At 36.5% G+C, this 25,410-nt stretch overlaps 1 protein-coding gene across 1 annotated transcript in view; it reads left to right on the forward strand.

Moving 5' to 3' along the window:
- Positions 1-25,410, forward strand: part of LAMA1 (laminin subunit alpha 1) — a 123,919-nt gene that overhangs the window by 93,711 nt on the left and 4,798 nt on the right. The window contains exons 37-61 of the mRNA XM_017819428.1: positions 376-487; positions 654-816; positions 3,090-3,300; positions 3,537-3,653; positions 3,741-3,904; positions 5,037-5,175; positions 6,421-6,514; positions 7,544-7,660; positions 9,061-9,243; positions 9,561-9,715; positions 11,454-11,597; positions 12,411-12,544; positions 12,701-12,851; positions 13,377-13,501; positions 14,779-14,929; positions 16,038-16,182; positions 16,813-16,954; positions 18,126-18,240; positions 18,428-18,598; positions 19,031-19,182; positions 19,667-19,852; positions 20,324-20,486; positions 21,592-21,704; positions 22,764-22,953; positions 24,921-25,079. Of these exons, the coding sequence (XP_017674917.1) occupies positions 376-487; positions 654-816; positions 3,090-3,300; positions 3,537-3,653; positions 3,741-3,904; positions 5,037-5,175; positions 6,421-6,514; positions 7,544-7,660; positions 9,061-9,243; positions 9,561-9,715; positions 11,454-11,597; positions 12,411-12,544; positions 12,701-12,851; positions 13,377-13,501; positions 14,779-14,929; positions 16,038-16,182; positions 16,813-16,954; positions 18,126-18,240; positions 18,428-18,598; positions 19,031-19,182; positions 19,667-19,852; positions 20,324-20,486; positions 21,592-21,704; positions 22,764-22,953; positions 24,921-25,079 (3,696 nt within the window). The remainder of the gene's footprint in view (positions 1-375; positions 488-653; positions 817-3,089; positions 3,301-3,536; positions 3,654-3,740; positions 3,905-5,036; positions 5,176-6,420; positions 6,515-7,543; positions 7,661-9,060; positions 9,244-9,560; positions 9,716-11,453; positions 11,598-12,410; positions 12,545-12,700; positions 12,852-13,376; positions 13,502-14,778; positions 14,930-16,037; positions 16,183-16,812; positions 16,955-18,125; positions 18,241-18,427; positions 18,599-19,030; positions 19,183-19,666; positions 19,853-20,323; positions 20,487-21,591; positions 21,705-22,763; positions 22,954-24,920; positions 25,080-25,410) is intronic.

Here is a 25,410-nt window from a genome sequence, read left to right on the forward strand (position 1 = left end):
GTTATTGTTAATAGTGGTGTATCCAGAACAGTGATTTTCTTAAGAAACATTAGTTGTAGTTAAAAAATGATGTAATATTTGCTTACTTAAAGAAATGGCTTTGGTAACTATTAGCTTATTGATTATGAAAATAATTGATAACTCAATTCTTCACAGGTCTCAGGGTCTGGAACTTTAAATACAATTAAGGCATCAGCAAACATGGAAGCATCATAGATTTATGAATCAGCTAGATCTACCTTATCTAAAAGCATTGTTTACTCACACTAAGCATTGTCAATATTGGGAAAGAAAGCATAAAACCCATGCAGAAGTGTCATGATTTAATCAGAGTTTTAGGAGAACTGTCCAAGATTATCTCTGATTTTATTCTAGATGACTAGATTTTTGAAAAAGGCTTGGCACCTTAACACAATGACTCAGAAAACCAGGAATAAAAGTCAAGAACTGGCTGGCTTTATTGACACAGTACATACAACCATCAAAGGTATACTGTTTTTAACACATTTCCACTTCTTTACAAAATTTGGAAGGATATTTCCTTTGCAACTTTAAAAGAATTATTTACATGGAAAGTGCTGCAGTTTGCACAAGGGATTCACATGTGTTCTATTTTTTAATGGTATGACTAAATTGTTTACTCTCCTACTTAGTACTTGCTGAAGTTGCAATGTCACTAAATGAAACACTTGGCCTGGATCTCCCACTCTCAAATGCTACATCTCAGAGACTACAGGATGATATTTCTGCCCTTTTGGATGCATTGCGCAAGAAAGATTTTGTTCAACAGCACCATAATGCTACCCGAGTCCTAAAGTAAGCCTGTTCTACTGAAAACTTTATTTCACATCTGTCTATAGTGTACAACAATGCTTTTTGAAGAGGAGAAACATTTTGCCATAAGTGGCAGTGCGTTGGATAGTTAGCCCAGGTGAAGCTATATGAACTTTGACTTTGGAATTACATGATTTGACGATATTTGGTCATCCCATGGGATACTAACATGGGTAAAGCCTGTTCATTTGGATGGGATACAAAATTCCCTTTCAATAAGGGAAAAGAGTCACTGGTTTCAGTTTGTTTCAGATCTGGCCCTAATACACATGTCCTTGTTGATTTTGGCTGGAGACATCATAAAACTGTCTCAGTCAATTGCAAGCCCAGGACATGTCAGGCCTGCTGGAGGACATGATGATTTATTATCACTGTAATATGCATCGCATGGATTTGCACATGAAACCAAGGCATTTGTTTAAGCATTCTGAGCCACTGTTTAGGATTGTGTTCTGTTGTCTTGATTTGTCCCCAGTTAAAAGCTATTTGAAATGGCTTTTTGTTAATTATTGGTTCTTTTTGCTGGACTTGGCAAGATAAAAAATTTACTGATCCAACAGGCAGCAAAATTTTTGTTTCAGTTTCAGAAATACTAAGTAATGTGACAGGACACCAAAAACTGTAGGAATGTTAACACTGGCTTCAGGGAATAAAGATTTATTCAGGGAATAAAGATTTAGACCAAAGTGGAATATTTCTGAAAATATGACTCTTCTTTATGAAGTGCTTTGGATTAACCGGGAAAGACTATCTGTGTTGCTGGCATGTCTCATTTTCTTCAGCAGACTCTTGTGCTGAATATAAAATTGTATAGAATCTCAAAAGACATGAAAATGGACTAGGAATGTGCAATTTATGTCTCAAAATGTCCTGTTGCATAGTGGCAGACTTTTTAACATCAGTTTTTAAGCTGTTATACAAGGTGTTTGTAAAGTAACTTTTTCAATTATAGGATCTTTTGAAGTTTCTGAAAGTTCTCTCATGAGGGTCCTTTGAAAGATTGAAGAAGAGAGTTAACACATTATATAAGGTTGTTTGCTCTGCAGAATTTCTCATGTAATGCATCTGTAAATTTGAAAATCATTTAAATAAACAGCTTGCTGGTCCATACATATTTCAGGAAGCAGAAGTTACTACATGACTTGCAGTGGATTGAGTTTGTGATGATGTACTTTAAGCAACATTCGTAACAGAGGTCTCCACACATTTGCCATATAAAGCAAAGTCCTGAGACAGTTTGGAATATAACCTTTTTCCTCTATGCTGAAAGAGAAAGCATTACTGACATGTAAAATACTTTAAACCTTGTAACTTTTTTAAGGCTATGGCTTCTGGTTCTAATTCTCTGAATTATTAGTTTTAGGAAATACATGGAAATGCACATCTGCTGTTCAGTAAGAAAGATGGGAAGTGTTTTGCTGTGTATAACTGTGAAATAAACTGGGTTTCTTTTCCTTTGGCTAAAGTTCTATGTGATTTGCAGTCAGATTAAAAGGGACAAACATTTATGTACAAGTATCATTACAGGAATTGCAGTCTTCAGCATATGTGCTGAAATGAAGAGAAACAAAGGATTAGACTTTCAGGATCATTTTCAGTTCAGTTTCTTCAATACTGGAAAGTGTTCAAATGGAGATGCAAATATTCCCAAATAGAACAGTTGAAGTGATTAACAACTGACAAATTTGGGGGGGATTTAATATTTGCCAGATAATCCTTGTTACAAATTAAAAATATTGGTAAGTGCAGAGATTGCTCATTTCAGTGTTCATTTTAATGAGACTATTCATTTTTATTTGATAAACTCTGGACTCTTGGATATATGTCTTTCAGTTCTGGTTACTTGTTTGTTTCCATTGTCAATTCTTGTAACTGATGTTTTGATCTTACATTCAAAATATGAATCACTACAATTAGGATAAAGAGCAGGCCCAGAGGAAATTTTCACAGAGATTTTGATGTGGGGGATGTCCCAATTTAAGACCAAGCAAATGTGATTTATACTAACTCCCTTTCCCCTCTAATCATCACATACAAAATTTTTGAACTGTATTTCTGTCCTCTCCCCCAGCCAACCATCTAGTTGGTAAGATGAATAACTAAGCTACCATGTGTATGTATGCTATTGTAGAAAAAAATTGTAGACTTTTGTAAGAAGATGCATTTAAATTAATTTAATGTCTCCATTTCTCCTCAAGAAATCCATGCCTAAGTTTCTCCTTCCCCGTTTAATTTCTGATTCCTCTCTTTGTCAGAGCTGCGGAAAACTTGCTGATCCAGGTTCAGAAGGAGTATCTTAAACCCCAACAGCAACTTGCTGAACTGAAAATGGATGCAAGCCAGCTCTTGGCAAAGCACAACAGGAGACTTCAAGATGCCCAAGACCTGGTGAATGAGGCGCTCGTGAACATCAATGAGACCAATCGCTTGTTTCCTCTTATCTCTAGCAACCTGGCAGAGTTAAATGTAAGACTGGATAGTCAGTATTGTTGCATAAGAAATATCAAATATGAGGTTGTGTTTAAAAGCTGGTTTTGGGGTTTTTTTTAAACATATTTAAACATTTTAATATGTACGACACATTATAAAAACTCGAAGGAAACCAGGCCACTGTTTGAAAACCAAAATATTATGTGTTATGTGAACTCATCTGCACTAGCTGACTTTACAGACTACTATAAAACACTTGATTTATGCTATAGGACAAAAAGCTAAGTATAAAGGAAGGTGAAGAAGTCGCGACCATGCACATTAAAGAAGGGAAAGTCCTAGTGAATGCTGCTGCTGCTCTTGCCCAAGACGTAAAGAACTCAACATCTGTAAGTCCTTAAGTTTTAACATCATCTTTGACTCTCGAGTGTATTTTGGTCATGAAAAAAAGAAAGAGAAAACATTTTGTTTTGCAGAACCTGGAAGTCCACCAGGATGGGTTACTTCTATGGAGCAGCAAACTGCGACATCATGTGGATGAGCTGGTGATGCAGATGTCTGTGAGAGGAGTGCTTGACCTGGTATACAGAGCTGAGGACCGTGCCACCCAGTTCCAAAGACTTGCAGATGCACTGGAGAGGTGATTAACTCAAGAATTATGGAATCATGAGATTTATGTTATGTCGCATTTAATATAAATGGGTAGTAGCTTAATCCACTAAATAAATTTCCTGCCCGTGGCAGGGAAGTTGTACTAGATGATCTTTAAAGGTTTCTTCCAATCCAGTTGGTTCTGTGATGAATTTTTATTCCTCATTTCATTTCAGTGCTTTTTACTTTTAATGCAGTGTAACTTTGTTAAATGATATGGAAGAGGGTCAATTAGTCATGCATTTTTTGTGGTTGACTTACGCAGTAACTAGCGAATTATAAAATGTCCAGTGAGTATTTCCTGGTACAGCTTGAAAAGCTTTTGGTCTGTGTATGAAAACTTCTTGACAATATATCTCTGAATCTTGTCAAGAAGCTATTCTTACTGTACCTCTTTTATTGTTGCTTTCAAAGCATTTTGCAGAAATGAGTGGGTTGCAATCTCAAGTCCACTCAAATGCACTTCTAGAATTTGAAGTTGCTAAGTCATTCCAGTTAATTCAATGGAAATTAATTTTCTATTCCAGGAATCCTTATAGGATGCTTGCTGTTTTCTCTTTTAAAGTCAGCTGAAAGTTAAATTATATCACACTGGAAAACGACAGTATTTTTAAGTTTGAGAACATAAAATTTTTTCTCTGAGTAGCATTGAGCAACACTTGACTTCACTACAGCCACATAAATTCAATAGAGCAAAATTTATTACAGCATAGCTTTCAGAAGTGTATAATTTCCTCCTAGATTCTGTATTTCTCTACTTCATTTTTGAGCTCCAGATAGGGACCTGTTTCTGTTCTGTTTAGGCAATGTGATTTATTTGTTCTAAGTGTCTTTATAAATTGAAAAACTGAACATAAAGGAACAAAACAGAAAAAAAAGATGAAATGGAACAAAACAGAACAAAAAGTAACAAAATAGAGAAAAAACATAGTTGAAAAGCTCTAAACTGATTTTTTCAATTCAAAATAATTAATTTAAAGCCCGTTATGCAACATTGGGCAAGGTGTGCTCGTTTTTTTCAGAATGCATCATGTATTCTGGGAAGATGTGCATGTTTTCATTGAAGACATGGAACTCAGTGCTTCATTGAAAACAGAATTACTTTTAAATTGTTTATTTAGTGGCCTCTCTAAAGTAAGAAATGTGACTATGAACACAACTGCTGCTATCTACACCCACTCCAGTGTTAAAAGTGTGATTGAAAGAACGGAGAGTTTGGCAGATGATGCATCTAGAGTCGTGAATGGCCCCTTGGATTTAGTAAGTATCAACATTAGTATTTTAAGGTACATCTTCCCTTCTTATGTTGAAATATTTCTTCTGATTGTTTTTGCACTTGCTGAAACTTGAGTCTTCTTGATGGAGGCATGTCCTTGTGGCAGCCTGTCCTACCAACTTGTATATACTGTATCCTGAACCCATACTTCAAGGCTGTACTGGTAACACATTTCAAGTTCTGTTTATCTGTCTTTTCTCTCTTCCTCATTTACCTTTTTTTTTGGTTAGTTTTCTTTTTAATATATAATGCATGACTAGCTGTACTGGATTTAATTCTGTGAGGCTCTATATCAATCATCTGACATGCATTCCTGTGGAATTGAAATTCCCAAACCCTCTAGTGCTCCCTTCCATCTTTGGAATTATTCAACCATCTCCTTATTTGACCTGTCCCTCTTCCATTTCTATCTGGGTATTCCCAATCACAACTATTTTGCTCAGCTGACAATGTTTCACAATCAATGTATGTTTGTGTCTCATCTACCATCCCTCTGCCTTGAAAGATTATCAGATTGTTATTGAAAAAGTAGATTAAAAAGACCTGACCAGTTTCCAGTCTGATCTTCTTGCTTTCATATTATTCTATTTTCCCCCTTATACCTCTTTTTGCTTTTCCTTATTGTAAACCCAAGGAAGGAATGGGCTATATTTTACAAGTGTCATGCACATTATACCTGCAGAAACAAATATGTGACAATGCATTTACATGATAGTGATCAAAATAGTTGACATTGTTTTTTGCGCATGTTATTATATAGTGCTCTGTTTTATTAAAGCTTTATACAGCATGAATCTTTCAAGGAATTTTCTCAGATTTTTTTCTGTTGGAGAAATTTTGGATTAGAAGAACACTTTCAAGACTGGGATTTTGAAATATCTCACTTTAAAGTGCTCAGTGCTGGAAATTTTGAATTTGGCCTGAAACTAGAATTACTGATGTTTCAAAAGACAACACTGAATCACTAACAGTGTTCAAACTAGAATTTGATAGATTTTGTTTAATAGTTGTCTTTTTTTATTAACTTGCAAAGAGATTTAATGTCACATTCTGGATAAATGATTGCAACTTGTGGTTTTTATAATTGATGCTTAATAACGTAATGAATAGAATATCTCATAAATAATGAGAATATTCATTAACTTGAAGTAGATATCTGCAGATACTTATATGTTTTCACCTGAATTTCCGTTTTTCATATGTGGCAACTCAATGTCTGTGTTTTTCAGCCAGAGGAGTCTTTCAGTCTACTTGGTAAAGAAACTCTACTGCTTAGCTCTGAATTTCAGAGTGAGGCTAAAAATCTGAAGAAAAAAAGTGATGGTTAGTTCTTTAGAGCTCACATTTCTGCCTCTATTTCTTTTTTCTATTTTCTGTTTGTCCTTTTTTTTCCGTTGGCTTTTTTTTAATGTGTTTTTAAAAAAAAAAATTAGCATAAGCTAAGGTAAATATGACTATGTACATAATTTCATACTATTAAGATTAATGTACTCTGGAGTCATAGTATTTTCATTTTTGGGGTAAGATTATAATTTTTTCTCTGTAAACATTTAAAAAGTTGGCCTTCACTATTCCTCATTTATCTACAAACAGTGCCTTTTTTAAATGGCTGTTTTTCCAAACTTCATTAATTAAATCATTAGATATTGTGCAGTAGACAAAAAAAAAAGCACAATTTGTGAAAAAAATCAATTAATCCAATTTTATTTAATAAATCATGGATTGCACAAGTATGTAGGATGATACACAGACTTTGTGTAGGAGCAGAACCAGGCCCCAAGTTAAATTTTGGACAAAATGAGACAGAAAGTGAAGGTTTCACAGAGATAAACTGTAACTGTAAAATGGTCTTGTCTTTTAATATCAATGGCTTTACAATTATGGAGCCATTTTGAGTAGTTCAGATGGACAGAAATGCATACCTTTTTCGTTCCTTCTGTTCTACGTATTTTTATTTCTAGTGAGAGGATTCTGCAAACAGATCACAAATATGTAGAAAACCCCCCACTTCTTTGGCTTCTGTCAAATACCACAAAATGTGAAGAACTCTAATGAAAATTATTAGAGTTCACAATCATTGAATCATTTTAATTTATAGCCTTTTCCTTATGTTTCTACCAATCCAGTCTCGTGGAATTGGCCAAAAAGGATAGCTTTTAATAGGACAGTGCTCACAGGAGTTTATCTGTTCATACTGCATTCATTCTGCATTGCTGTTTGTAAAATGCACTTTCTGTTGGAGGGGAAAAAGAAGTTCCATTGATTAAATAAATGAATGCTTGTTATCCCTGTAGTTGGGATTTGTGTGGGTTGTGTGGTATTTGTTTATGCATATGTTACTTCTTTCCACAGGACTTTTATTTGGATTGAATGGGTTGAACAAAAAGGTAGAAAAGATTCAGGAAAGTACTAATAAAATTGTCAACCAACTTAATGATTCTCTGTTGACACTAAGAGTATTGCCCAACAGTAAGTGAAATTTATATTAACATTCTTCTTATTACAGAAATGTCTAGTACAATTGTAATAAAGTCCCATTCATTGTCTGATTGCAGAGATGTAGAAATAAACTATATTGGAGACTACATTTAGCCTTCTTCCTTACAAGGAGTATTTTACATTTTTTTTGTAAACCCACTAGACATAACTGGGTTATCATATAAGGTCGATCATCTGATTCCCATTTCATATAACTTTAAATCACGAGGACCTCTGATAGCCATATAATGACACTGGTATGAGAAGAGATTGAAATTCTAGAATATTTAATCCCATGTACAGAGAAATTTACAGTGAGATTTTACTTTGTTTTGATGACTTGTTTCAAAATGGTTTATACTGCACTGCTAATCTTACAGTCTGCATCTAAATGTTTTCTTCTTGTAAATGTTGGCTTCATTTAACTGATTAAAATGTACTTTTCTGGGCTTTTCCAAAACATAAGAATTCCCCCTTTTTTTAGTCATTATTTTGAATAAAGGCAGGACCTAGGGTTTGTGAAAACTAATAGAGAAAATTCTTTCAAGTTTTGAATAAGAGGGGCCAAAATACTTTGCCAACCTTATTAATGTTTTTAAGTTAGAAAAACACTGATAAAGACTTCCTGTCAGGGTTGTTTGATTCTAGTGTGTGGATTAGAATGCTAAATTCAAAGCCTTAAAATACCAATTTTGCAATTCAGACTCTTAATTCATGCTTTAGGGTGATATTAGTGATAGAGTCACTCTGGATATTAATTGCAGGATGCTATCAAACATAAAGCTAGACACTGAAAATTAAGGCAGTATGAAAATTACAGGAGTGTCCTTCTTAACTCCCAGTTTAACATTGTTTAATTTCAGTTTTGTTTTTACATTTCTTCAAGTTGCCTCTTTTCTGTCTGGGCAGAGATTCATGGTGGCATTGCCCTCTGTATAGGGTACTGATGATGAAGGAGGATCCTTTCAGGCCTAACTCAAACCTTTTGTGCCACCCACAGCATCTTCCCACTGTTCTGGGCACAGAGGGTGTAAGGCACAGGCTGAGATTGGGAGTGGTGCACTCACTACATAAGTGATTGTGGCCCAAAGCAAGGGGTGTAGGATTGTGTAGGATTCAAAACATAAGTCTCAGACTAGTGTCTCTGGGTGCCAACGCTCATTTAGGAAATTTAAACACTATGAGCCCGATGTATTCATATAATCTTCCTGTTGAGATAGGCAGAATCAAATTTCCCAAACAAACAAAAATACAATTCTTACTATGAAAAGAATATAACTGACAGCATTTCTAGTGTTTTGACTATGTTTGTAACTGCTGTTATGAAGCCAGGCGTTTGTTAGTCCCAAGTATGTATCAAAGTTTTGAATTTTTTTTATCCTGGGTTTCAGGTACGAGGAAATACATGCTTGAAGTGAAAGAGCTGGCTGTGTCTGCAAACACCAGTGCTGTGGTGGGTTTAAGTCGCTTTGGGGATTTCAGTCAAAAGCTAATGAACACATCTTCTACACTGTCCCAAGTTAATGACACTTTGAGGAAAACAAGTGAACTTATTACTGATTCATCAAAAGCTGGTAAGTTTACTGCCTCATTGCTCTATAGAAATGTCACTTCTTGCAGAAGCAGTACTAATATTCAGTTTTAATAGGCATTAAATATGAGTCTGATGGACTGAAGGTTTCTTCCTAATTCAATAAAAATGTGTTAACTTTTTGTAAAAGACCTTTAGAGGACTCACATGGGATACCCCTGAGTATGTATATTCCTTACTGATGTTTAAAATTGCTGAAACCAAAATGGTCAGAAGCAGTCCACCTTGGCTAAGTATTTTAGCAATGAATAGTACCTTTTGCTTTCACCCTGCTTCAACATTTCATTTATGTTTTTACAGCAATCACAGCTGAAAAACACGTTAAAGAAGTTGAAGCACAAGCAAGTCTTTTATTGGATAGGCTCAAACCTTTGAAAATGCTAGAAGAGAACCTGAACAGAAACCTGTCTGAAATTAAAGAGCTCATCAGCCAGGCCCGCAAGCAGGCAGCGTCTGTAAGTTCCATCATCCCAGACTTAACTGACTTCACGTTCACTTTTAGCAGGGAGAGTCTTTGAGATAAAGAGCCTAAAATTTACTGTCAAAGTACCTGGTTGTTCTGGAGTCTCACTAAAGTCCAAAGAGAAGTCCAACTGATTCTAAAATCATACTTGCCGGGCTGTTGGTACATTTTAAGGTTACATCATCACATTTGTTCTTGCATTTGTGAGTTTATCAGAACAGCTAGGTAGTAATTTATCCACTATTTCCTTCCGTTTCCTATAAAAATAGTGAAATACAGTATGTCAGAAAGCAGTCACAAGTGCTTTTGATGAGAAAGAAAGAAGAAGGGGAGGGGGAGGGTGGTGCTCTTCTTTTTTAGTACAAGATGTTAATTTTTAAGCTTATTTTCGAGACTGAGGTGAGTTGCCCCCATATAACATCAAGTTACAAATTTTTTATCAAGACTATTGATTCTATCAATAAATTTGCCAACTGTGGCCTGTCATGGCAATATGTTCTTCTTTGCAAGAAGCAGCTGTGCATCCAGAATCCTCTAAGACAAATAGTATACTTGTTTTTAAATCCCTGCTTCTCCCTTAGAGACAGCGAAAGTGTACTATGGATCTCATTAAAGTGAGAGAAATATGAAAATGACTTTGCACTCAATAATTTTTGGTATGCCTTTGACTTTAGTGTGGATATGTTATTGTAATGTTTAGGGAGGTTTTGTTAAGAAAAAAAAGAAAAGACTCTCAGTTCTTTCTGCAAATCTTCTTAATTATATGGTTATTGCTTCTGTTACAGTCTGCTGAAGCTTAATGAATCCACTGCAGAAAAGAGGGAATAGTATTTTTTGAAGTGTTGTAAGCCACAGATGTTCCTGGCGGGGTGAAAAGAAGTATTAGCAAAATCCCTTTTTTCAATTTTGGGAGTTCATTCTGGTTTTTTTTGTAAATTTTTACTACATGGAAGAAACTTTATATGTCTGTGTCCATATGTATACACGTGTGCTATGTGCATTTGCTTGTTACAGGCATATTCAATGAAGCTGATGGAGTTAAGGCTTTTCTGCTAAAATGTGTTTTCTGTCATTACACTGCCAATCTCTTTGGAGATGACTGCATTTAGCTTGAATGAATGTCTTATCAGTATACTAGTCAGTGGTCAAAGGCATCAGTGGTATGACAACAGGAATAAGAATTTCTTTATTTAACCTTAAAAAAGTTGAACTTCTTATATATTCAGAAATTTATTTTTTGGATAATCTTATAAACTGTGTTATAACTTTGAAATAACCAGAAATATTACAGACTGTGTGTCTTTTAAATTTGTTTTAAAAAATACCCTTTCTCTCAACATAGACTAGAAATGGTTTCTTTTATTGTAAAACATTTTGAGTTTCTGTATCTTTATTTTCTGTTAGTATTACAGTGGCTTTTACTGATATATGGGCTTCCGACCCAAGATTTATTGTTATTTTCTAAGGTATTTGGATAGTTTATTTTACTGACTTCAAACCTTCTAACTGAGTGAGTGTATTAAGACAGATTTCATTCTCTTCTATTGTGAATCTCTTTGTCAAGTGATACCTGGAAGATTGCTAAAATCTAACCCAGGTGGCAATACTTAGATTGCATGGGATTATCTCAGCAAAAATCTTGCATTTGTTGATCAGAAGCTAAGTACATACTCCAGAAATATGTGCTGTGTGAGACTTCTTTAGATTCCATTTCCTTCTTTTCCCCCCAGATTAAAGTTGCAGTATCAGCAGACAGAGATTGCATTCGTGCCTACCAACCCCAAATTTCATCTACGAATTACAACACCTTAACACTCAATGTGAAAACTGCTGAACCAGATAACCTGCTTTTCTACCTGGGTAGCAATGGAAAGGTAAGTTTCTGGTGTACATTTTCTGAAGGTGATGGGAGTCAAATGTTTTAAATGACTGTAGTTATGTTTTTTCTTACTTGATTTCAAACTAAGTAACCAAGTAAAGCCCCTTGCAGACACATTTGTTCACTAGGGGTGGAAATACATTTGAGGCTTAGATGATTCCAGAGATTCTCTAAGGTAGAGAATAAAAACACCTGATTCCTTAGCACTGCCTCTGGACCGTGTCATGAAACTTTCCCTTCCTTTTCCTGTGTTGTACATTAACCTTGTGAAGTTTAACGCTCGATGGAATGCTTTCATATAGCATGCTGGAGTATATCAAGTGATTTGCTAGGTAACACAGCAAAAGTACTTGAATTTGGTGCTCATGAGCATGGTGCATCCACCCAGTTTAAAAAGAGCTTGATGGCTCACTGCTACATTGCCACCCTCTTCATTCCCTCTATAATCCCAATAAAATGCACAGCTATTAGCTCCTTGTGGCATGCTATCATGTGAAATAGAGTACTTCTTCACAGACTGGTAAGTCACTTCACATTCTCTCAGAAGAATATATTTCTATAAATCTCTTTGTGTGTAAATCACATTTCTACTTATCTGTAAAGAAAACATTCACCTATTTGTGTATAACCTAAGGGGGTTTTGTTTCATTTTAGGTAACTGAGTGAAAACTTGCTGTTCCTGATTTTGCCAAAGTCAGCTCCTGTAATAGGGAATGTAGGGGCATGAATCTGGAAAGACTTTCTCCATGTTACTTGTTAAAATACACATTTGATGCCATGTATTTGAATAAGCTTTGCTGTTTTTCAGACAGACTTCCTTGCAGTAGAGATGCGACGGGGTAAGGTTGCTCTTCTTTGGGATTTGGGCTCTGGATCAACAAGATTGGAATACCCGGATTTTCAAATTGACAATAACAAATGGCACAGAATACATGCCACCAGGTAATTAAAATGAGAATGCGTAAATGTTGTACACAAACCATGTTCTGAGTTTTTCGGTGATGAGATTTTTCTTATCCTTTGAAAGAGAAGCCTACAGTATGTGTGGATTAAGCCTGGTGATTTCTAAAACTATTTATTAGTATTTGTATTTGGCAGGTTTGGAAAAACAGGTACGCTCAGCATAGAGGAAATGAATTCCAATCAGAAGCCTTCACCTAAATCTGCAACCTCTCCAGGGACAGCCAGCATACTGGATGTTAACAAATCGACCTTAGTGTTTATCGGAGGACTTGGAGGGCAAATCAAGGTTAAATTCTGAGATTCTCTAAATGGTTTTTAACATGTTTGAGAGATACTTTTGTGTTAGAAATAATTGCATGATTTGTTTACTTCATCAAGAAATGCCAGATACTTGGACTGTAAAGCAAAGATACTGTAAGGGTTTTCTAGTAACCTGAAGTTAATTTTCCCTGGAAATTTTTGCATAAAGTATTAACCAGGATAGGCTGTGTGTGCATGCAGGTTGTATAGACATCAAACAATGAATTTGGTTTTTGTTTGCACCTTCCATGGCTTCTTTTAATTTGCCATTGTTATTCATGCCATGAAGTGTGTAAGTAGGTCAAGGACATACTTATTTTACTTTTTTACATACTAATCTATTATGATTTGAATGATAATTGTTAATGGTTATGCTGAAACATGTTGTTCTCTTGTTATGATTTATATCTACCAAAGTTAAAGTTCAAGGAAAACAACCAAGCAAAAATTTTGCTTCATAATTTTCGGAGTACTAAGTAATTGTATTCATGAAGTATTTCTTGTCTTATAGAAATCACCTGCTGTTAAGGTGACCCATTTTAAAGGGTGCATGGGAGAGGCATCCCTGAATGGCAAATCTATTGGTCTTTGGAACTACATAGAAAGAGAGGGCAAGTGCAATGGCTGTTTTGGAAGGTATTTCATCTTTTTTTTTTCTTTTTTTTAAAAACGGATTTAGAATAATTGACATTTGTAATATTATATTTCTGTACTAACTAAAAATAATGAGCTCAGACAAATCTCAGTGTTTCATTGATCACTAGCGTACTGTTCTGAAAACACTAATCTGAATGTGCCATCGGTGTAAAATATTTTCATTGTATGGAATTTTCTCACTTTTTAATCACTTTTTCAGAAGAGCGTATTGTTGCTGTCTGTTTTGTCCATTGGAAGTAGGGACTACTAGCGAACCAAAATATTCAGGAATCTTTGTTTTTCAGTAGTTTCCAGTAAGGCAAATTTATTCTTTCCTAGGGTAAGAATCAGTGTAAAGCAGTCTTAAAAAACAAATCCATAGCATAACTGTAGCCACTGAGCTTGATACCTTTTGTGGATTGTACTATTTTTATGTTTAAAGAATTGAAAAGAAATATGCTTGCCCAGATTCCTTTTTGCAGAATGTTTCAAGTAGAAACAGCAGAGGGTGCTGCTTGATTGCATGAGATATTTTTTAGACGTCTTGTATTGCAGGGAAAGGGGATAACATTTATTTTAAGTGCAATTATGCAAAACATTTTGATAAATGGATGACACATTTTATTTAAGAGGGTGTATGCTGTAACAATTATTTTTTTCCTTTGAAATTCATTGGGGTTTTTTTTCATACATAAGGGAAGAATACTTATCTTGTATCTCCATGGCAAAATCATGTATTGTGAGATTCTATAATGAAAGTAGCCTTTGACTGGAATCCTTCAGTTATTCATGACATCAAGTTTCAAGTCTCTTCCCACACTTTTCTAAACATATTTCCTGGAGGCTACACTGACTGATCAGTACCTGGAGGGAGCCTACAAGAAAGATGGAGAGAGACTAGTTACAAGGGCATGTAGTGACAGGACAAGGGGGAATGGATTCAAACTAAAAGAAAGTAGGTTTAGATTAGATACTAGGAAGAAACTCTTTACTGTGAGTGTGGTGAGGCATTGGAAAAGGTTGCCCAGAGAAGTTGTGGATGCCCCATCCCTGGAAGTGTTCAGTGAAAGTTTGGATGGGGCTCTGAGCAACCTGGTCTAGTGAAAGGCATTCCTGCCCACGGCAGAGGGGTTGGAATGAGGTGATCTTTAAAGTTCCCTTTCAACCCAAACCATTCTATGATTCTATGATCTAACTTTTCTTATATTTTATATAAAAATTACTGTAAAAACACAAATCTTCAGTTAACATTTTTAATTGGTTTTCTACTTCTGTAGCCCACAGGATGAGGACACTTCATTTCATTTTGATGGCAGTGGATACTCAGTTGTGGAGAAGGCACTCCGCTCAACAGTGACTCAGATAATAATATTTTTCAGTACCTTTTCACCTAATGGGCTTCTTCTGTATCTTGCTTCAAATGGCACTGTAAGAAAATGGATCAGATTCCTAAACTGTCAAAAACTATGTTTAGATGATTCGATGGTTTCTTGCTTTCTCTGTTATTTTTCAGCTTACATATATTAGAGCAGTTTACTCCCTTTGTGTAGATTAAACCTGTAACTGACATCATAAGCCAAAGGAGTAAAGACAAGAACCCTAGAAATAATTCATTAGAGCAAATATTCACCTATACTAAAGACAAAATTAAACAATGAAAATAATTCCCCACAATTAGTTTCAGTTTTAGAATGAGATTAACTAAAGGAAAGAAAAGAAAACAGTAAGGACAACAATCTAGTTTTGTTCAATTAGAGGAACCTTTTCAGTATAACATGTTTTGGAACTGAGCTTGCAGAAGGACAATGTAATGTTAGAAACACATATTGAATTAAATCCATAAGATGGGAATTCAGTAAACTGAAATAAATTAAATAAAAGTCCCTGCAAAAGCAATATAACCCAGACCCATCTCCAGACCTTCATTGTCATGTCATGCAGTTTACTGCATACTTAGCTGGTGGGTTTTGTTTTCCTGAAGGAGGTCAAAGCTTTGTTTTGATACAGATTGTTTCGGAGTTACTGCATTATTCATTTGCTTTATGTACTCAGTGCCTGAATACATTGCACAGTGATATCTGACTTAAACTTTACAGTTCAGAGGGGGCACTTTTAAGGCAATTCAGGAAGTCTTTTTTACTGCGTGAAGAGGGTCTTTGCTTCTTGCAGAAAGAACATGATAATGTTTTTTATCATTATGCTAGCAGTCAAATAAAATTACTTTCAACTTAGTCCAAAAAAAAGAAAAATGTGACTCTGCTATTTAAGCCTTTTTCTGCCAAGTAATCTAACCTCATGGTGCATTTAAATAAGAATAACAACAAAACAAAGGAAACATCCTTGTGAGGTATGTGTAACTTAATTTTCCTAGATATACGAAAGATAAGCATCTTTCGTAACAAATAGGTCAGGTACAAGAGTTACCAAACCTGTTTCATGCAGTAACCCAAACCTGCCAACAATGCATTCTATTGGAATATTTAATTTCCAGGAATATAATCTGTTGTTTATTTGGTTTTGGTTTATTTCCTCACAGAGAGATTTCTTGTCCCTCGAGCTTGTTGATGGCAGAGTGAGACTGACTGTTGATCTAGGTTCAGGACCTCTTGCTCTTACAACAGAAAACCGTTACAACAATGGAACATGGTACAAAATCTCATTTAGTCGGAACAAGAAGCAAGGTAGGCTACAGACTGAAAAAAAAACCAGGTGTCTGCACATTTACAAATACAAATATCTAAGATAGCTGCAGGGAACATCACTGCAACCAAATCTGATCACTTCCAGTGCAGTGTCTTTAGTAGCCACACCTATGTTACTTTACCTTTAGAAGGACAGCAGTGTAAATCTTATGCTTGGTTTAGCATATCTTATAAAGAGCAAGTAGTGCAGAAACTGCCAGACAAAAACATATCTGTAGTCTCTAAAGAGTGAAAGATCTTTGTCCAAGTCTGTATATCAGAGATCATGTTTTCTGTTCTGTGTTTTAATAGTACCTAGTACAACAGTGTTTTAGGGCCCAGGTTTGGGCAGTAATGCGTTACAAAGAGGATGTGTTAATAGCTATAAGATATTCTCATATGTATATGTTTTCCTGCAGACTTCCCCAGATTTGGTTTTGGCAGAGAAGAATGAATGAGATTAACAGAATAGCTGGAAGTACAATAAATTACTCATTCTAAAAATAAGAAGATTGTCCATACGTGTCTGAGTCAAGGAATACATTTTCCTCTATTATGGACAAGATTGCCAAAATGGAAGAATTTTGTATTCATGTCCTTCTCCAGATCTTTACTCTCTTTCATTTGCAGGAATTTTGGTGGTCATGGATGCATATAACCTTAATTATAAAGAAACCAGGCAAGGAGAATCTCCTGGGGTTGCTTCAGACCTGAACCGCTCTGATAAAGACCCAATCTTCATTGGGGGGCTGCCAAGATCGAGGACTGTGAGGTAAAGTGTCTTACTTTTCCATCTTTGCTAAGACTCTTGTAAGTAGAGGGAAAGATTAACAAACTCTATCTCCACTGAAATTAGAAAAAATCAGTGAAGTCTGAATTCTTCTTTATGGCCATGTATACCACATAGTTATCTGTCCTTTGACTTCAGATTCTAATGTGATGCTTTTAACTGCTAGGTCTGATGACACTGCAGTTCAGATCATAATAAGTTTCTGTTTTCCTCCTCCATGGGTGATTTCCACCACAGCAGCTGCCATAGAAACCATGTGCTGTTAGGGTCAGGCTGTAGCAAGAATTCAGCACTGCTGTCTGCAACAGTGCTCCTTTGATCTGTACCTGTGCAAGCCTTGCGTTTTCTGGCTGGCATTTTTGGGCAGAACTGCACTTAGGCATAAAGATTCTACTTCAGAAAGGAATTCTTGTAATCCAGTTTTGTAACTTAGAACAGAGGAGAAACAATTGTGAAGAGATCATCAAAAACCATTACAAATACATATTTTATAGTATGTTTCTAGTTTATGTTTGGGGTTTTTGTTTTGTACATCCATGCTGAACTTGTGAAGTCACATTTTTTCCACTGGCTTCACTGTGAAAGGATAAACATGGCAAGAGAAAATCGAATTAAACTTTCTGCATGGTCTTGACAATAAGTTAAATTCTAGCACATTATTGGTCTCTGCAAAGTTATTGCAGAGCTGCAGACTTGTTAATCTTAGCTGGCATATCAATCTGTGAGGGATTATAGTAGGACAGCCTTAGATTTCTCTGACTTAAACCTGGGACCAAATTAGGCATCCTGCAGACTTGAAAAATCAGAAAGAAATACAGTGTAGTAGAGAGCTGCAGTTACCCTTTCACACAAAATCCATTATATTCCAGCTAAAGATTCATTTTAAAGTTTTGGAAAATGACCTGATCTGGCAACACAACAATACACACTTGTATGTTTCCATTTGGGCACAACATTATCTGACTTTTTTTAAGATTAGATTTAGCATCTGCTAAGAGTAAGACCTAAATTACCTCTGTTTTCCCTTACACCAGGCTGACTGCATTCTTTAAATGAGATCTCTCTTTTTTTCTTATTGAAGAGAACTTAATCTTTTCTCCCAGGGGATTCCAAATACTATTCCTTGGAAAGAAAGACTTGTTTTATATTTCAGGAAAGGTCTTAATAGTAGAATGTATGTGGGATGCATCAAGAATCTGGAAATATCTCGTTCCACCTTTGACTTGCTTAGAAATTCATATGGAGTAAGAAAAGGCTGTGTATTGGAGGTAAGAGACTAAAGTTTTGCAACATTTATTGTTATGGAACAGTGAATAGTGATGTTTACAGTGAATTGAAATGGATTTATTTTTAAAAATTCTAAAATGATTAAACTATACTTGAATTTTAATTTTTTTCTTACTGGGCACTATGTATGGAGAAATTCTGTAATTAATTATCTTCTTCATAAAATAGCCTATTCATAGTGTGAACATCATGAACAATGGCTATATTGAATTGGTACCTAAGTCCTTAAGCCCAGAATCAGAACTGATGGCAACTTTTGCTACCAAGAACAGCAGTGGCATCATCCTCGCTGGACTCAGCAGGGGACTGGAAAAGCGACGACGAAGACAAACACATTTGGCAAGTACTGAAAACAAAGATTTTGGGGGGGATTATTTTTACCATTTTTATTTTGTAAAATCAAGTTAGGTTGCTATTTATATCTGATGGACAGTTGGAACTTCTAGAATCCAAAGACAAAGGAATACCTGCCCCTTCTTATTTCCTGCCTCTAAGAGAAGGAGTGTGTGTGTGGGGAGATAGTATAAAAAACCTCCTGCATTTTAACTGGAGCCTGACCAGAGAAATTTCCAGCTTTTGTGTTTTCTCTTAGGAGACTTTGCACTCTGAGAGGTACCAAGACAATGCCTACTAGTCTCTGAGTTTCATTAAAAAGTTTGTTTAAAACAAGGTTGGAGGAAAATTTTTCCAATGAATGTTCTGTTTAAACACTGAATGAGTGTCAGAAAATTGAGCTGTAGTTAAAAATTAATCTTCTGATTATATCCACAGCCCTTCTTTTCCATCGTGCTGATTGATGGTCATCTTGCAGTGCACGTTAATGCTGGAGATAGAGCAAGTACTAGGAAAGTAGTTATTCAGTCTGCTAATGGAACATACAGTGACGGACAAGAACACTCTGTCATCCTAATTCGGAGTAAGAGGTACATGCAACTGCAAAGAGTACTACCTCTTTAATTATTGTATGCTGTTGTCAGTTCACTGCACTCTCTGAGGAATTGCCTTTGCTAGCTTATTAGGTGGAATAATCAGGGCTATGTTTTTCTGCTGTTGATGCAGATGTTCTGATTTACATGGTAATTGTATACAGCATACAGCCACTGATAAAGGTGTAGCTGAAAGCTCTCAAAATCTCTAGACAGCTTGGGGCACTTGAGTAAAGTATACTAAATAGTATTAGAAAAAATACAGCTTTCAAATTAATTTAGAAAGATATTTGACAAAACGTGACATGTTAAAAATCATCTAAAGAAGGTCTTTTAGTTTTAAGACATAGAAAGGATTACTAAAGTGATGGAATCTTTATTTATTAGAACAGGGCGTTTATGAGGCTGAAAGGAATGCTTTTCATTTGAAAATGGCTGTCTTAGACCTCGTTTAATGTTTTCCCTGCTTTATCTTTTTCAGGATCATAACTGTACAGGTGGATGAAAGTAAACCTGCGGAATTGAGGCTTGGTTCATCAGCAGAAATGAGTCCCATTAATATTTCCAGCTTTTATGCTGGTGGCATTCCAGCAGGAGAAAGCATCTTAGGGCTAAAATTGGCTGGCTCCTTTCATGGCTGTATTAGCAATCTTATTTTTAACAAGGAGTAAGTCAGAGGGGTAACTGCTTTGTTTTGGAAAACTGTGTATAGTAATTATTAAATGTAGTTTGTGATCTCTTGTATGACATCTCTGTTTGCCTGGTTTTTAACATAAGACAAGAATGATACTCAAGATCTGGGTATTATAGCAGCCAGAAAATTAATATTACCAGCTACATTTCTAAATAGCATTAAAAATGTCTTTAATGTTTATAGAGATGCTGCACAAAACACTGCTTTCTCTACTATAATTTCATCTGTATTCACATGCAGACAGGATGGTTTTCCAAAAATATTGTCTATTCATATTGTTCTATGGACAGATTATTTGCCACTACTCTGTCCCAGATGCCAGTTCTATCCCTTTCTCCTGTTACTAGTGAAAGACCTTGTAAAATACAATCCTTGTGCTTGGGAAATGTAGGGATTGGGGATCACATCTCTTAAAATGTCTTTTTTTAAAAAAAAACAACACAGGCTTTTATATTTCACCACTTCCATGAAGTATGAACATGTGGATATGGATAGTTGCTTTCTGTCAGAGAAGCCTAAACCAGCCATGCAGCCCACAGACATTGAGATTCAACCTGAACTTCAGGCTTTACCAGTTCCCCTGAGACCTCTTACAGATACAAAAAATGTATGTATTGGAACAAAGCTCTATTGCTTCTTCTTTTGTCCATTCTTTGTGGAGAATTATCAAAGTACAGACTGTGTATATTTACCTCTTCTATGGTATGGAATGGTTCAATGAATGTGGATTTGAAATTATTATTCCCTGTAGAAACACTGATGTTAATCTTTGTAGCAGCCTGTTGGCCACTTGGAATGGAAGTGTAGTTAGGTTTATCATTGTTCAGGCAGCGACACTAAAAAAGGAAAGAGAAAGTGGAGTGACAATCTCCCAGCAGAAGGACTTGACAGTAACTATTATCTGTAGTGTATTCCTGCCAGAGTGGCTCTGTGCTGAGATTTGCATTAGCTGTGCAATTCTGCATTCACATTTTCCTGGTCACACACATGCAGTGTCTGCTCTGTGTCAAAGAGGAGGCACAAACCATTCTAGAGACACACAGTGTCTGAATGCAGCTTGTGTGGCACCTGTTTCCTCTCACATGGTCCCCATTCCCAAGAGAGAAGGAAGCATTGCTTCTCTCCTTCTCCAGCTGCACATCTTTATAATGAATCCTTTCCAAAGCATCCTGAAATCATTTTTCTGTGTCAACAGAAAGCAAAATTTTATACATTTCATACAGCTGTGGCTATAAAAAGAAATAAGTTGTCCTTCTTAGAGCTAAAGCATGACTTTGGCTCATACTCTGTTACTCAGCTCTCCATCCGCCAAATCATAACATTATTTGTGTGCTCATTAAATGGGAAAATATTTCTACCAAGTCCATAAGATTTTCATACAAAAATTGTACTTTGTTTTCCAGCATTTGTTATCAAAAGGGCTATCAGTTAAGACAAACAGTGAATGAATGCTTCTCAAACTACAGACATTTCACAGTAGAAAAGACAATGCTGTCTATGAGGCATAGCTTAATCATTAGAACTAGTTTTTTTTGAGCTGAAGATAGCTTGGAATGATTGTGAGTTTAGCTGATTGATGTTGCTGTATACTTTGTGGTTACCTTGTGGCTCAGTTTTGCTTCTTACAAAGTTATACGTGGGCACATTGTCATTCAACACTTGCTGGTCAGCGTTTGCTTCTATTCTTCCTAATAAATTCCTTTTATTAACAGGTAGTTTGTGTAAAAGATGAGCTGCCTGATCATGTTCAAGGTGCCCATCAGTTTGGACTTGCCAAAGGCAGCCACTTGACACTGCTCTTCAATCAGTCTGCTGTCAGGAAGAAGTGAGTATATCATGAATTACACATGCACACAGTGTTATTTTGTATTGAGCTACAAGAAGTGCAGTGACAATTTCCATGAATGATCGCTGCATTGTGAGCTTTGAACATGGCCCTCACTTCAGGTTCCTGTGGACTTCTCATGGAAGAAAGTATCACAACCATCATAATGTAACTAACATGTTAGTTACACCCAGGTTAGTGGTCATGAGTTTATTAACTCCTGGTCAGAGTTCTGCATTTTTTTTTCCTCTCAGACTTAAGAGCCTCACTGTACCTTCTGTAAGTAATTTGATTTCATACATGCCTACTCCTTTGACTGATGGAGCTAACATCTCACCCTCTCCTCTATTTGCTGAAAGTGCACTTGAAGGAGACAAGACTACTAAGAAGAATCATTTTGTTGAGACTTAAGGTGCAATAGCCTCTCTGCCTCTTCTACTTGTTTGAGAGACTCCCAACAAGGTCTCCAAAACATAGCCTTCAAGTCACTTGTATATGCTTCTTTCAACTCAGGAAGTCTCCACAGGCAATGAGAAAAGAGTGATTTTTTCTTCCAGCCTTTCTGTTATAGCTGTTGAGCATAAGGACATTGCAGAGGTCTGATGCCATGTACTCTGAACCTAGTGTCTCCATAATAAATGGCTCAATCAGCTCCTCTGCCTTTCAAGTCTCCCTCTGTTCTCAGTCTGCCTGTTATATCCTAGCATGCCTGGCTAGTAGTAATGGATGCCATCACATTATCCTGGAATGGGTTCTTTTCTTGAGGCAATAGGGAAGTCTGTAGTCACAAATAGCTGAGCCTGTCCCTCTTAAAGTCCAGCTCACCCTGTGACAAGCACTTTTTGTATTTCTGACAGGTACAGCACTGATTTCTATTATGAAATACATTATATAGTTCATGATTTCTTAGAATCCGTGCAAATCCTACTTTTCTGGCCTCTGAAAAATAAATTTCCTTTCATAATAATAAATTGATTGAGGCTGTTCTCTGCCTCCAGAAAAGCTTTTTTTCACTGAAGAGGAAATATTTTTCAGTAACAATGAAATTTTATTGTCTAGGCTTTCCATCCAGTTGAATCTCAGAACCTTTGCCTCCAGTGGCCTGATTTACTACATGGCTCACCAGAACCAGGTTGATTATGCAGCTCTACAGCTTTATGGGGGACAGCTCCATTTCTCATTTGATCTAGGCAAAGGAAAAGCAGTAGCTCTTCACCCTGCTGTTATAAGTGATGGAAAATGGCATACGGTAGGTAGTCACCAATCTCTTGTGTTCCATTTTCTCTCTGGAGTTATTGATATGGTTTTCCCTTGCCTTTCCTGTATGCTTTCTCTGTTGCAGAGGCAAACTGGTTTTTAACCCAATCATGAAACCATTCAGAAAACTTTTATTTGGTGATAGTTATTTCCTTTTTAAATTCTCATTAATTATACATCAATTCCAGCTTCCAACTACTATCAAGTATCTCAGATTATTTAGAAATTAAATATGTAATAATGGTCATCTTCAAGAGAGAAGAAGCTAACTGAGAGGTGTAAAAACTCGGACATTTTCCACAGAAAGTTTTCCGTGCACTGTCACCAAAGACCTGCAATTATGTGGTCATAATGACACATACATTATGTGACAGGGTGAAAGATATGTGGGTGCACAGTTTCACTTTTCTCCAGCTTATTGCTTAACACCTGAGCATGTCACCGTGGCTAGTGATAACAGGGAAGCGCTGTCTTTCCTTTCCTTGGTTGAGGCAACATGAGAAAGGGAGACATTTGAAAAGACTGGAGGCTGGAGGGGGAGGACTTGGCTTAAGGAGAGTTTGAGGAGAGTTTGAGGAGAAACAGCTTTCAGGTGCCACATAGCTTTCAGAGTCTTCTGAACAAAGACTGTATGTCAGTCTCTACTGGCCCAGTTCCTCTGAGCAGCCCACCTGCTGCTGACTCAGGCTTTCTTTGTGAAAAATGACTGTGATGTCTGCATGAATTTTAAAAGTAACTCTGACCACATTACTTCTCCTAAAGGCAGGTGAGGATGACAATATTCATCCTGCTAAGCTTCCCCTCCCCGACTCATACATGAAGCCTTAACTCCAGTAAGTGGCTTCTGTGAGACAAAGTGATTGATGACACAAAGCTGCCAACTCTCCTAGGTGCCTTGGGAATCAGCAGAGTTATTTTTGCTTTTCATACATAATGAGCAGAAGAAAAACCAGCAAAAACTAATATAAAGAAAGCAAATGTGAACTTCTGTCAGAGAGAGATATCACAGTTAATCTCTGCTGCCTGAAAGGAAGAATGCTCTGGGATTTACAGCTGCATGTTTAAATATACTCACATAAAGCTCATACTACACTATCCACATTATAAGACATGAACAGATTCCTTGCAAGAGCTGACCTACCTTTACTACCCAGGACATAAAAGCATGAACTTCCACCTTTTTCAGAGATTAAGGCTGAGTCACACCACTTCACAGCTGGGGGTTATTGCAGCCAATCTGCAACCAATTTGAACTGATATGCATTGCTACTGAAAGAAGCACCACTTCTTTCCATTCTCTGCCCTCTGCCCATACCACCCTGCTTTACAGCTTTATCCGCTTACCAACCCACATGTTCACGAAACTTCATGTTGAACGTAGTCAAGATTCTGAGTGGGGCTAAAAGTAAATTGAGAAGAGCAAATGGCTGGCTGACTTCAAGTCCCTCAGCTGCATGTAAGCAATTGCTTTAGGGCAAGGAGGGTATAGGGACATGAGTGAACAAGATGGAAAGAACTGGAAAGCTTTTTAGTCATAGCAAATTTAGGACTACCCATCCTAATATTACAGCATAGGAGTTTGCACTTCAGAGAGCTGAGATGGGTCAGCTGGTGGGCAGCACAGTAATTGTAGAAGACCAGCACTCTTCTCTTCAAACTCAGTGATGTACCTCTATCCTAAGACAATAAACTAGTAATTTTAAATAATGATTGTTAAAAGCTTAGGCAGGACCACATGCAATCATTGTGAACACTTTGAGAGGCAAGGAAGCTGTTTAGCTGCTCAGTTGCAGTCTGAAATGGCTTCAGCCTCAGGATGAATTTCAAGGGGTGCCTGAGAACAGTATGTCAAAGCAATCAAACAACTAAAAAATTGTCATGCTTACTTCTGTGGCTAATGATGACAAGATAACTGATTTAGCTTACTGATTCATGTTTTCACGCTTTCATTTTTTCCAGGTAAAGACAGAATACATTAAAAGAAAAGGTACCATCATTGTGGATGGACAGGAATTGGTAGCTGTCAATGCTCTTGGAGATGGTAGCACTTTGGATGTGGAAGGGAAGCTCTATGTGGGAGGACTCCCCTTAGACTACGTGCCGAAGAATCTTGGGAATGTAAGAAGGTTTGGGATGGTGGGGTGTCTCTGACATTTTGCAAGACTAGAATGAGCATACTGCATCAAACCCATCTAATTCAGTATCCTATCTCTGATGGGCAAAAAAGTACTTAGGGAAAAAAGCAACAAAGAAAGTAATGACCCTTTACCAGGTAAATCTTTCCAGCTTTCTATGGCTTAACTACTCTAGCTTGAGATTGTATCTTTGTGTGTTAGTGATAGCTTCTATCGATCTCTCTGTTAAAAATGGATAAAGAATATAAACTTCTGTGTTTCATAGTATACATATACATGACGTAGAATCTCAGACATTTTGGTACCAAAGTCCT

Source organism: Lepidothrix coronata, unplaced genomic scaffold (assembly GCF_001604755.1).
Source record: "Lepidothrix coronata isolate B3197 unplaced genomic scaffold, Lepidothrix_coronata-1.0 Scaffold75, whole genome shotgun sequence".
Classification (NCBI taxonomy): Eukaryota; Metazoa; Chordata; class Aves; order Passeriformes; family Pipridae; genus Lepidothrix; species Lepidothrix coronata.